The 13,211-nt window shown below is 40.1% G+C and overlaps 1 protein-coding gene across 1 annotated transcript in view; it reads right to left on the bottom strand.

Annotated features, from left to right (window-relative positions):
- LOC108729326 (uncharacterized) overlaps positions 1-13,211 on the bottom strand; it is a 100,998-nt gene that overhangs the window by 12,627 nt on the left and 75,160 nt on the right. The window contains 6 exon segments of the mRNA XM_018458385.1: positions 102-260; positions 383-551; positions 781-883; positions 885-1,990; positions 2,870-3,243; positions 5,873-6,188. Coding sequence (XP_018313887.1) covers positions 102-260; positions 383-551; positions 781-883; positions 885-1,990; positions 2,870-3,243; positions 5,873-6,133 — 2,172 coding nt within the window. The 5' untranslated portion in view covers positions 6,134-6,188.

Here is a 13,211-nt window from a genome sequence, read left to right as displayed (position 1 = left end):
AGAAGTGTTCTAAATATTTTACATCTCTTCAGTTCTATTCACAGTTCTTGCTAACTATTTACTACTAATTGTCAAGATATTTTAATTCTTCGCGCATTTACCGGAATTTCCTCGCTCGCTGTGCTCATGGTTGGACCAGGTGCTTCCAAAGCCGACAGTAATCTCCACGCTGCTGATGGTGAAAATCGCGGAATTTCCAGTTGTTTCTTAGGTAACGTAGGTCGCAATTTTAATGAAATGTCCTCGGTTCCGCTTTTTCCCTAAAAATTGCGTTTATATAAAAAATCTTCACTCTTTTTTTTAATAATAAAGAAAGACGTCAAACGATCTTGTAATTTCATTTATAAAACATTTATAGTAATAAGAAAAACATGTTACTCACATCATCCGTGTAGTCATGACATTCGATTGATCCATTGATCTCTCTGGACTGCAACCTAGATTGGATTTGCTCCATATGTTGATCCACGCAATTTCGGGACTCATTTGACAACACTTCGTCCATGCCGAAGTAGAAGGTCTTCGGTGTGGACTTCTCTGGCAATGGCAATCTAGAGAAATAGTCAAGAACACATAATATTTGCGTGATGATTACGAATGAATGCGTTAAATTACTTATCGCTTGTTCGTCGTCACTGGAAAACTAATTGCGTACATACACGCATCCGCGCGCACGAGACTGATAAGGAAAATAACTACCGGAATCGTTCAATGCACGCGTATACATCTGTGACTCGCGAGTAAGAGATAAATTGATCCGGGATGCAAGAGCAAACTTACACGTGCCAATTTTTCTCGCGGACGACTTGCTTGGCTTCTGGTTTTCTCGCGAGCTTCTCTTTGGATTTTGCATCTTTCTTCTCCGCCGTTGCGGGAACAGGTTCTACGATCGGGATCTCTCTCCTTCTCTCTCTCTTTGGCCTCGCTCGTTCGCTCAGGCGTGCTTTCCCTCCCGGAGCCCTGCCCGCGAGGATCTGTGACCCTGATGTAAGGTCTCACCGGACTCTCCGATCTAGTTCTACCCGATTCCGTTGTGTTTTCATACTTCCGGCTCTTGGCGACACTCTTGGCTCGTTGATAGTCCTCAAGAAGTTCTCTTCGGTGCTTCTCCGACGAGAATCTGTCTCCGGAGGAATGCCCCACGGCGTCCAGGCGATCTTTCAGACCTTTCCGAAGAGGTTCTTTCGGATGCATCGCAGAGGGTTCATCGAACATCGCCGATTTCTCGACGAATCGTCTCTTTCCGCCTGATACAGCCTCCGCTTGCCTCTCCTCCAAGTAGTCCTTAGTCCTTCCGGGATCGCGGGCATTCTCTTTGCGCTCGTCATATATGCGCTCATTATGCTTATTTTCGGATCGATTACAACGATCGGTCAGTCGCCTCTCCTCGACGATCCTGTCTTCGATCGCACGTTCCTCGGAGCAACTCTCCTCGTTCCTCGCTGATCGTTTTTCCGGCCTTTTCACTTCCTCAATCTTGGACTCTTTCGTGCAACGATCGGTGTCGCTATTACGCTCCAAGTTCATCGACTCCACGGAGGACCTGCCGCCGCAGTTGAGCTTGTTGCGCACCTTCCTGGCCACCTGCATCAACTCCGCTTGGAACTCCGGACTGCTCATACTCCTCTGTAACGTATTCTTGCCGTCAAAGATACGCGAACGTCTATGTTCGTCCCGACACCAACGATCCTGATGAAGATGATTACTCTGATCGCGCCAGACGAGTCTATTCTCTTTATTGGCTACACGGCCGTCTTCACCTCGCCACCGTCGCTCGTTGTCTAACCCGCTGCCACCGTTCTCACAACGTTCCGTGACAACATGAATCTGCGATGACGAGGAAGAAGAGAGCCAGTTGACTTGCGCTTTCTTCGTCTCCGCTCGCGTCTTGAATAGGCGCGACCGCCTCGGCGGCGGTTGGATCTCTTCTTCACCGCGACAACCATTCGGTCGAATCTGGCCGGATTCATTATATCTAGGGATAACATTCCTACATCGAGACATGGATGTTTTAAACTGGCATCAATATATAAAAGGAGAAACTTTCTATTAATATAATTTATATACATAGAAAGAATGACTTTGCTGAAGTATTTATATAAAATTTAGCTTAATGTAGAATCTGAAAATAATTTTATTATTTTGTTTACTGTCATTGTTTATTTGAGCTAAATGTGGCTTCTCTGCCTTGATTTATTTGTCACATATGGAGAAAGAAGTACCCGTTGCTTATATTTTTCTAAACGTGTTATATTAATTTATTATTTTTTTCCTTAGTGTAGTATATTTATATTGTTGATCATTATATGTAATCTTTGGCAATATCGCTGATGAAGAGGTCTGTGTAGCTTGAAATGTTTCGATTTAATTATTAAATGTGAATTTCTATATTTTTAAATAAACATAATATTTAACATCTCATATTAACTTGTTTTATTTTATTATTTGTTGGACACTATTGCAAGCTCGAGTTATTAATTTTTGAAAATAATTTTATTGAATTATCAAAATAATTATGTGGGAGTCCCCTAAAGTGATTTCCAGAATATTGAAACTTTTTGCAGTATATTGCTCTCATCATGAATTTCCTACATAATTATTTTGATAGTTCCAAATTATTTTCAGATTTGTATCTACCTAAATTTTTAGATACTTTAGCAAAATTGTTCTTTTCGTGTAATCGATAAAAAGAGATCGACATTAGCAAATTTTATCGATATCATATTTTCGGTAAATAATTATCACTGAGAAAGAATGTCTACAGAGTTGTTATTAATTCAAACGGAACCTTTGGGATTGCAGGCTTGTAAATTAAATAATGAGACAAAAACGGGATATTCATTGCAAAGTATAATCATAATATTCCTACCTATAAGAATCCGGAGACGATCCGTCAACGACGCCGTTCGTCGGCGGCGCCGGTGCCTTGTATTTCTTCTTGCCTCTGTACCGGCTCTCTCGTTCTCTACACTCTCGCTCGGGATAATGCCCGCTTCCGCAATGCCGGTGCTCCATCGCGTGCTGATGTTGCTGCTGCTGCTTCCCGTTGCAGCGTGCCGCCTCTCGCGCCATCGGTGAGTACCGCAGATCGGGCTCGCTGCCGAATCTCTTGAGCTCCTGCATCTCGTTCTCCGTGCAACATCTCGACCCATTCCCGTAATAGCAGCAATGGTGTTCGATCTTGCGGCTGCGTGACGCGCCGATGTTCGATGCCGAAGTACTGCGGCTGCGAAATATTCCCTGCTGGAAGGCGAGAGGGCAGGGCTTTAAGGATATGTGTGTCACAATTCAAAGTATTATCAGAAATATAAAAATTTCATAGACTGTTCTATTATTATGCCAGAAAATTTGTGCAAATTTGAGCACAATTTTCTTGTGGTTTAAAAATTATTTAATTTTTTTTGTTAACGTTTATTCGTATGTAAAATCGCATTTTGTACCATTTATTTGCAAATTTAATGAGGAAATAGTAATATAAATCAATTTTTTTATGTAGATATAGTCTAATAATACTTTAATGAACTTTAATTTGTGCAAAAGTTTATTTGAATTCAATAATTTTTAAAAATTATTTACATAAAACAGGAAAATATGATAATTGTGCTTCATATCATTAAATGCCAAATAATTTGTTTTGTTTTATGTAATTTTAAGATATATTTACGATAAAATTTTTTTTACTGGTTGATATGGCTTTTTTGGCTGATATTTTTAGCTGATGTAAACCAGGACATCCTTAAATCCCGACTTGAATCTCTGATTTACTTTGCATTGTTCAACTATATTTACGACGATCTAGATTTCAACCGTATTAAATGCGCGAACTAGGAATGAACAAAATATAATATTTACGTCTGTCTCTCATAATGAAAGTTCTCATTAGCGATTATATGCATAATGGGTTAAGAGAATATTTTTATCTCTTAAGTATTACATAAAGGTAGAACGGTAAAGTATTACGTTTATTCTTAGAATAAACTGTTGATTTACGTACGCTACTTCATTCTAATGCACGTAATAAGCGTTATAGAGAACAGAGGCACCGTGACAAAGCGGGGCGGATGAGAAACCATCTCTGTGCGATCGTCGGCACAAAGCGTTCGATGAAGGCCGTGTGATACATTTCGTGAATTCGCGGTAAAAAGGTGCTCTATAGAATAATTTTAACCGGGTTACGACACATGGCGCCCGGCCAAAAGACGAATTCACGGATGTACATTGCCTCGCATGAGAATTCTAGACGATGGAAATGAGCGTCTGCGGAAACAGAAGGAGGACTGGCTAGGCACGAAATCAGGAGATTAAACTGGGGCAAATCGAAATAAAAAATTATCTTTTCGGCAATTTCGTGAAGGCAAACTTTCACGCTGAAGAAATTCAGAGCAGAAAATATTAGTTTTTTCGTGAGCCTTACTTTCGGCTAAATACAATTTGCACCTAAGTAAATATGTGGAGCACGAAGAAAGATGTAGATTTACTATATACGTATTTGTTTCCCTTCTTTATTTTGGGGATTTAATAGATAAAATTAGATGTCTAAATTAGATGTACACTGACAAAATTTTTGGTTGAAAATGGACGAACTAGAAGATTCTGATTATATCAGTCAGAATTCTGATATCTCTACTAGAATTATAAGATTCAATAAAAAATTCTGGTTTCTCCATATATATATATTCTTTTTTTCAATTAGAATTTTTATTAATACAACTAGATTCTTTTTCCAATTTACAAATTGATATTATTTATATTAATTACATTTATATGTGGGATTTAAAATTATAATAAAAAATAGTCGGGATAAAATCAAACGATGTGTTATTCACAGATAGATATACAATTTCGTTTTAGAATATAAATGAAAACAGCAAGAAATATTATTAGCGATTCTATATAAAAATGAACGGAATGCGGAACGATTGCGATTCGAACTTAGGATCTTACTCCTAGCATTCAGGATGCTACCTCGCGATTGCTCAACTACTCTCATAATCATTCGTCTGATATCATTAATTGACTTCGAATTAGCTTTTAATTGCGATTCTTTTTATATTTCCTACTAATAAAATTTTTTTTGTTATAAGAATAAAAATATTTATTTTTTCCTCATTTTCTTCAGAACACTTTTGGTTGTCCGATCACGTGCGGAGGCGCATTTATTGCTCCGGAATATCACACTCTCCGAATCAAAGCAGTTTGTGCGTATCTTTTCGTGGAGGCGTTCCGATGAAGTAGACACTCCGTTCTCGAAGTGAATTGAAAACAAACGTGATAATATATCTCGTGTAAAACGTGAGCAAAAATTTATTCCTTGGTTCTTGGTTTATCGCAAACGAAATGACTAATAGATTATGACAAATCAGACATAACGTTATTTTTCCAACATATTGAGCAAAAATCGGCACGATTGAACCTCATGAACAACGGTACCGTCTAATCTTTTATTACTACCCTGTCCTTGTCTACTATACTGAAAGAAATGTTTTGATACATATAACCATTTATTTTGTTGATATGTGACTAAAAAGTTTTCTTACTTTTTTATTTAAAAATTGTATTCTAATTAAAATTTAGTTATTTCAAATTTTAATTACAGCAATTTTTAAATAAAAAAATAAAAAAGTTTTCGTCAGTTACATAACAACCAAAAATAAATGGTATGTCAAACATTTATCTAAGCGAACTTTATTAACAATAAAAATTATCAATTGTATGAGAATCTGTGATGCCTGGTGATACAAATTTCTGTGCACCCGCCGATGATACATACAACTACAACTACAGTCGTGTGGCGGCTCACATTTTGCGGCACACGAGGAGCAGAGCACGCCACGTCATCAGCGCGACTCGAAAAGCCGCCGCGAATCCTTACCTTATTAAGGTCGTGGGGAAGCGTGAGGGCCGGCGGCCTGCGGCCGCTTATGGTTCCCCCGTTGTGAATGATGCTTCCATTATTGGTGGCGCGTAGCCGCTGATTGGGCGGCTCCGGCAGGACCTTGTGTCCTGTCGGCTGCTGAGGATGATGCCTCCCCAGCTCCCGGGGGAAAGACTGTGTCCACCCGCGTCCAGCAATCTCCTGCGATGGCCCGTTGGACGCGCAATATTGATGGGAGTTGCTGCCGTTGTTGCCCATTTCTATGCCGACCTGGCGTCTCTATGGTGCGCACGATTCGCCATTCATCTTGCATCTGGAAGGATCAGAAAGCGGGACCAATTATCTAACGTGTTTGCCTGAAATCCTATTGAGAGATACTGTGGGATCTAATTGGATCCGTAAAGCTGAATGTGCCATAAATCCGCAAATTTTTATGAGAGCAATAAGAATTACGCTGTTTCTATAAAGTATAATATGACTTTCAGAAAGATAAGCTAATCAGCTAGACAGATCAAATAGTTCGCAAGGAGTTTATAAATAAAAGGACAATGAATTCTATCACTATATTTCTTACGCGACGTAAGGATTAGTAATTAATTAAATAGAAATAAGAATAGGTAGAAAAAATAATAATTAATTACATACTAATTGGAATAAATATATAAATTAAGTATTACTAGAGATGAGATGATGATTATAACAAACAAATAAATTATAATGCAAAGGGATAAAAAAAATAAGACAAAACGTAAAAAGTAAATAGATGTAAATGTTGATATGAGCCAGGTTTAAATACGCTGTAAGACGATCGGTTTGCCAATTAAAAAGATTAACTTACAAACCAGTTCCAATTTCCCTTAAACCACCTGCGTCAAAAGTACGCGTTTTCGCATACCAATTCGTTGTCGCTTTGCATAAGACGATTAAGGATTTTAATTAAACGTTAATGAGAGTAATCAATTTGCAAATATGTTGCAGAGTCCGCCCTTTAAATACTCTTCGATACTTTTACGTAATAAGTCCTTATATTTTAACGCCTAGTATACATCTAATTAATATTTTTTCTGTAAAAAGTACATTTTACGAGCCAACTTCATTCGTGATAGTCTCCTCACTAAAAAACTCCTCGTATACATAGTGTAGTTTGTAGGGAAGCCCTGCATTTTCTTCTCGATATTAAGATAAGATGAGAAAGAGAGAGAGAGCACAAGTATCGTATAAAAATATCATTAATTCTATGTACTAATTCATATTATTCCTTCGTTTATGTTCTAATAAAAAAATGCTTAAAAAATTTTCTATCAAACGAAGGACGACGATTCGCGAGGCCATTGATAAACGAAGAGTGTAGAGAGCAAGAGAGAGAGAGAGAGAGAGAGAGAGAGGAAAAAGAGGAGAATAAACGCACGCGAGTTGACCGAACGATCCGAACGAGCAGGCCGATTATCTTACAGTTAGACGTGGCTTAACCTCGTGTCAGTCGTGTCGGGATGAAGGAGAGAAAGAGAAGGAGAGACCGTAGGGGAGAGAGAGAGGATGGTCTGGGATGCGTCTTTCTAAAGTAAGTTCTTCCATTCACCACCGGTACAAGAGCAGGTGCCCCAACCTGCACACGCGACCCATCCGTGTCGATCGACCGGTAGTACCGCTAGCCCGGGTTGAGTAAGAGCGATGCGAAAAGCGCCGGAGAAAAGTCGACGTCGTTAAGGTAAATGGCGCAAGACGAGTAAGGCAGTCCCTGTTAATGCATCTCGTATTCAACTGTGTGGAAACAACACGGCGCGGCGGCGCGTGGAAAACTGGTTTTCCCGCGCGTCTCTTCTTCTGGCTCTCGCTCTCGCTCTCTTTCTCTTTCTTTCCGCCCTCCGATCTCGCATCGAATCGGAAAATAAAGCACTGACAATGAGATCGAGTCGTCGCTCGCGCGCAAGCCTCGATGCCGGCTTAATATTCGCGAAAAATTTGCGAGGTGAATGAGCGAAATTACGCTCGCGATTGCGCTCGAGAGGCGGATAACACTGACATCGATATCCGGCGTACGAAAGGCGACGATCTGAAATACAGGTTTCCTCCGGTGAAAAGCTTGTATTATAGTTAAGATGATACCGATTGATCGATAAATCGCGAAGCGCAAATGATGCCTTAGATACATCCTCGATAGCTCAAAGCTTAGATAATGTTGTGCGAATGCGAGTACGTGAGTTCTGCATTTTCTGAAATAGAAAGACCCGACTTCAACACGTTTCACTTCCGCAAAAACAGCGGTGAAACAACGGGGACCAGATTGATCAATATCGTAGACGGATCAAAGAATAAAAAAGACACCGAGCGTGTTTCTCACAGTTTCACTTCCGACAATGTGCATTCGGAAATTCACGCAACTGACAACTATTTAAACGCGGATACGTACCTACGTGCGGAATTTTACCGTAAATGGTAATAAACGCGCGACAGAATATTAATTGCGCTTAATGTGAAACAATTTTGTGACAATACTTGCGGCATCACGATCTTTTAAGTAGTTGAACTTATGTAATTCGTAATTGATTTTATATACATGAATATAGAACCAATGGAAACATGTCTTGGTTGTAACAAACAAAATAAATTCTAATCATATAAATCAGATTCTTGAATTATCTCGACTATTAAATTTATAATGTCAAATTATATCCAATTTGAATTATTTTTAATTATTTTCGCTGCTCCCATTCAAGATGAGATAATTTAATCAAAACATGAAGTTTAACTCAAGAAAATCCATTAAACTTGACTCAAATTTAGTTTATTATTTACTAACAATAAGTACATATGTTAACAAAATGTTATTTTTTTAACTCAAGAGATTGTGAGTCACCAGTCAGTGTAGAATGTTGACAGATCTAACTATAATTTATACCTTTCTAGTTGAATCTACCGGAATTCCAATTAATGCAACAAGACTTTTTCCAAAAAAAAAAAAAAAAATGTACACGTAAACTAGAAGTCCAATCGAACCTAAAAATGATTAGAAGAGGCTCTATAAATATCACATGACAGCTAACCGATTTTTTCTTAATTATCATTTTTATTGCGAAGCACAATTGTATACGAGGAAAAATCCTGACAACACCTGAAGACGTCTTGCTATTCGTTTGGCGTCATCGGCGTCGATTCTCCAGTGGATTCGCGCGCGATTGTCGTGCCGCGGCGAGAGGATTCTTCGGGGCACAAAGTGGCAAGTGATGCATGACGGATGGCGGCGGTTATGATAACTCGAGCGTAGGGTACCCACGGGGAGAAGACGAAGGAGGAGAGAAGGGAGCAACATCGGGAGGAAAAGGAGAAGGACGAAGCAAAAGGAGGTGGTGGAGGAGGAGGAGGAGGAAGAGAAGGAGCGCAGGGGGCGACGAAGCGCGAAGGAACCCAGGCAGTGAGAACGGGGAACGGGAAGGCAGAGGAGAGGAGGACGTTTGCCCCCTCGCGATGATCATCGCCGAGAGTCATCGAACTTGGAAGGATAGGAAGAACGATTCTCCGTCTGCCGTCTTCTCGTTCACGATAGCTCGGCGCGAGCAAGCTAGGATGTAGGATAGCAAGACAGGCAAGGCAGCTGCGCAGCCCCGGCTATCTGGAGGAACTCGAATCGAACCCGGACTGTATTCCCGAGCGATATACATACGCCCACGTGTCGCGATTGTCGGCACAAATCATGCGCTTCCTGCTGCACGCGCCATGCAAAAAGCGTCCGAGTCGACAATTCCGATCCAATCGGACCGACCGCGTCGCGCTAGGTAATTCGTATCTTCCTTTTTTTTCCCCCTTTTCCGCGTTTATTCGTGACGCTTGGAAACGAGATGATGCGTGTCTCTCTGCCTATCCCTCTCTCTTTTTCTCGCGCGATTCACGCAATGCTGGAGTTCTGTTCAACCAACGAAAGAATTCCGCTCTCGCAACCTGTTATTAGAGATTGGATCCGGTATTTCGCAATGAAAGTATCATTCGCTGCATACAGTGTGTTTAGACTGAGATTCAAATCCACACGCAAGAGATAAAGTTCGGGAGCTTACTAGATTGGAAATGATACCAAGACACGAGAGAGCCATTATTACGTTTCTAGATTCACGAAATGAGAGAGCGCGTATCTTCTGTTTCAATAGCAACGTTTCATTCCGTATTACAGCCTGTCCTTCATATATATGTATTTCACTTTACATAACCGTGCATTTCGTCTTCCGACAACGTTTACTTAATGCTAATAATCTATGTTCAATGCGCAGGTATAATTTTCCCTGGCTAAAAGTAGCGTAGCAACTGAACGTAGGTGGCATGTGACTTGCTGTAGACCGTCTCCAGGATTGAACGGAACCGTCTTAGGAAAACGATGCAATAGTGACTAAAATTACTTAGGGAAGAATAGAATCACTTATGGCTCATTTCTACCAATGTATAATCTCGGTTTAAATTACTTTTTATATTGTTCTAATTTTAGTGCCCATTTCTATCAATGTAGATTAATTTTAATCTCGATTCAACTTACTCTTCATCTTTTTCTGATTTTTAAAACAAAAAAAAGATGAAGAGTTAGTTGAAAGGGATTAAAATTAAACAAAAAAAAATAAATCAAACTGAAGTTAAAGTTAATCTGCCTTGATAGAAATAGATCATCCGATAATAATGTTCCTGTATAATTATTGTGTACAACAATATGTATTAGGACAAGAAAACATCTATTCGTCAATGATATGATTAAAACTGTAATAGTTTCTCGGCGAAACAGCAACTAAACATTTCTACAGAATAAGATTGAAGTTTCAAAGTCAGATAGAACCGTCTCACTTAAACCGGTGTAACCGTGTGTTCCGTCATCCGTAGAACAGTGTCCACCCTGTATAACCGCGTGTCCCGTCTTCCGACAGGAACGTTCTACCTTGTAGAACCATGGCGGCTTCGCGGACGCTCGTAAAGAACAAAATGCCAATCCAATTTCCCGGAAGGTCTCACTCAGGCGAGTCTCTCTATCTCTCTTTTCCTCTCGTGTTCTCCATCTTCTCTTCGATCGGTTAAGGAGCCAGGCTCTTCCTTTACTCGGGGATCTCGCGGGGAGACATTCCGCCACGCGAGAACGCCCGCTGGAATTTAACCGTTGCGCCCTCGGGCTCAGGAGGGACAACCGGTACTGACTGTAGTGTGTGCGAAACAACGAGAGCTTACCCCGGTAATAAAAGCCGGTCTAAATATCTCAAACGCGCCGTCGGGAGATCTCGTTGAACGGCGTGCTACGTTCCACCGGATAATCGACGATGTTGGATCAACGTGTTGGTTTCGTAGTTGCGAGATGCGCTACCAATTTTGAACATTCAGGTAGACTAGAGAATAATACGTGATGGCTAATAATATTCTACAAGACTCCAGACTACCTAAATTATCACGGAATGTAACAACTCGGAGATTATTCTTACTGCAATGTAATTATTATCTTCACGTTTGCCATACATGAAACAGTAAACATATTTAAGAAAGGAAGTCTTGGTGCATCAATTGAAATTCTGGTAGATTCAATCAGAAAAACCAAATGATTATAGTTAATCTATCAAATATTTTAGTTGACATAACCAAAATTTTAATTACAATAACCAAAATTTTGACTCATATAATTAGAATTCGTATTGTTTGTACTTTTTGTTGGTACAACTAAAATATTTTTCTCAGTGTATATTTCTGTGAGTCACACGGAAAAAAATAGATTGGGTGATTCAGCAAGGCTATTGCTTGCTATGCGAGTTCAACATCTACAATTAAAAAGATTTAGTGGTTTAACAAAGAAATTATGTCTCCAAGCAATTGTCAGTAGTTAATTTTTTTGCTGCAATGAAAACTGCTAAAGTAACAAGTTTTCTTCATTACAGTGGCAAAAGTATGCGCCATCTTACAATTAGCATGCTTTGTTAAAAATTCTATATATTGAATAGATCTATATGTAGAATCAGTGGTTTTTAATCGTTTTAACAAATCATTTTTTTCCGTGTTAGGAAAGAGAAAAATAATAAAATTACAAAATAATGTTCTGCACGATCATTGCTCAAAAAATGTCAAGCTCCTTATTTTTCATCCAATTTGCAGTGCTCAATCTTGAAAATGCGAAAAACTTACGAGCAAATAAAAGACATTGTTCACACAATGTTCCGTATAGTGTAGTATACCGCGTACGTTTCGTATCTGGACTCATTGCTGATATTGATTTAACGAGCGCGAGCGTAGCGATGGCGAAACATCGTCTCTTCGAAGAAGGAGAGGAACCGGCGAAAAATCGCGATATTCGTTCGCGGTGGGAAACAAAGATACGTGTGTACCCATGAGGGCCCTACTGTCTGAATCCACACACAATGGCGTGTTCCAACTTTCACATTTTGCTCGAAAGTAATAACGTTACGACGCGCCGCCGTGGAAATCCTACGGCGCGCCGTAACCACGACCGGTCGCGGCGCAACCTGCAACCCGCGTGCAGATATTATCTCACCCCCGATGTACCATATATCAGCGTGAGCGAGTGAGCGAGCTGCGTCCCCGCCGCCCGGCTAGATCCGCGGTTCGATCGCGGTAATAATGATCGGATGGAACGCACAATGGGCGCGCAGGGGGTACAGGTGGAAACGCTATTGCTTCGCGCCGAGCCGCGGCAAGTCGACTTTAGACTCGGCTGTGACCCTTGACCCGCGCGCGCACCCCCTCGATATACCAAGCATCGAAACCGGTATACGACCATCCCTCGGTTTACATCAACGGAGCGAGCTTTTTCGGTTCGCAGAATCCACAGCGCAAATTACACGGGACGGAAAGATTTACGTAAGAATCCCTGCGCGGAAAATATTCCGCTTGCCGATTTTTCATTTCAAAAATAAAGCCCTATCGATCGATAGGCGAGAATAATACACTGAAAGAAAAGATTGGCTGAATGTGTAGCCAATTTTTAATTGGTTGCAACAGCCAATTTTTGCAGTTGCGTTAGCCTATCGAAATCCTATACTGACATTGCAGATAGGTTAAAGCAACCCAAAATTAGCTGCTGCAACAAAAAATTGACTGTTGCAGCCAATTAAAAATGCTAGGCTATATTTTACCATATAATTTGCTGCAGCCAATCTTTTCTTTCAGTATATCGATTGCATTTAGGTTTACATATTTTAGAGATGTTTAATCCTCGAAGTGAAAATCTTTATACGGTTGTATACTGTGTTCTAAATTGTAGGTAAAAAAACTTTGAACCTTTTCCTCATTTGCATTCTGCAGTAATTCAAATAGAATGCTTCAGAACTTAGGTATAATTTTCATGATTGTATTCTCTAGGTCACTCTTC

This window comes from Mycetomoellerius zeteki, unplaced genomic scaffold (assembly GCF_001594055.1).
Source record: "Mycetomoellerius zeteki isolate Tzet28-1 unplaced genomic scaffold, Tzet1.0 scaffold73, whole genome shotgun sequence".
Classification (NCBI taxonomy): domain Eukaryota; kingdom Metazoa; phylum Arthropoda; class Insecta; order Hymenoptera; family Formicidae; genus Mycetomoellerius; species Mycetomoellerius zeteki.
The sequence above is the reverse complement of the archived record's forward strand: the minus strand, read 5'-3'. Positions and strand labels throughout refer to the sequence as shown.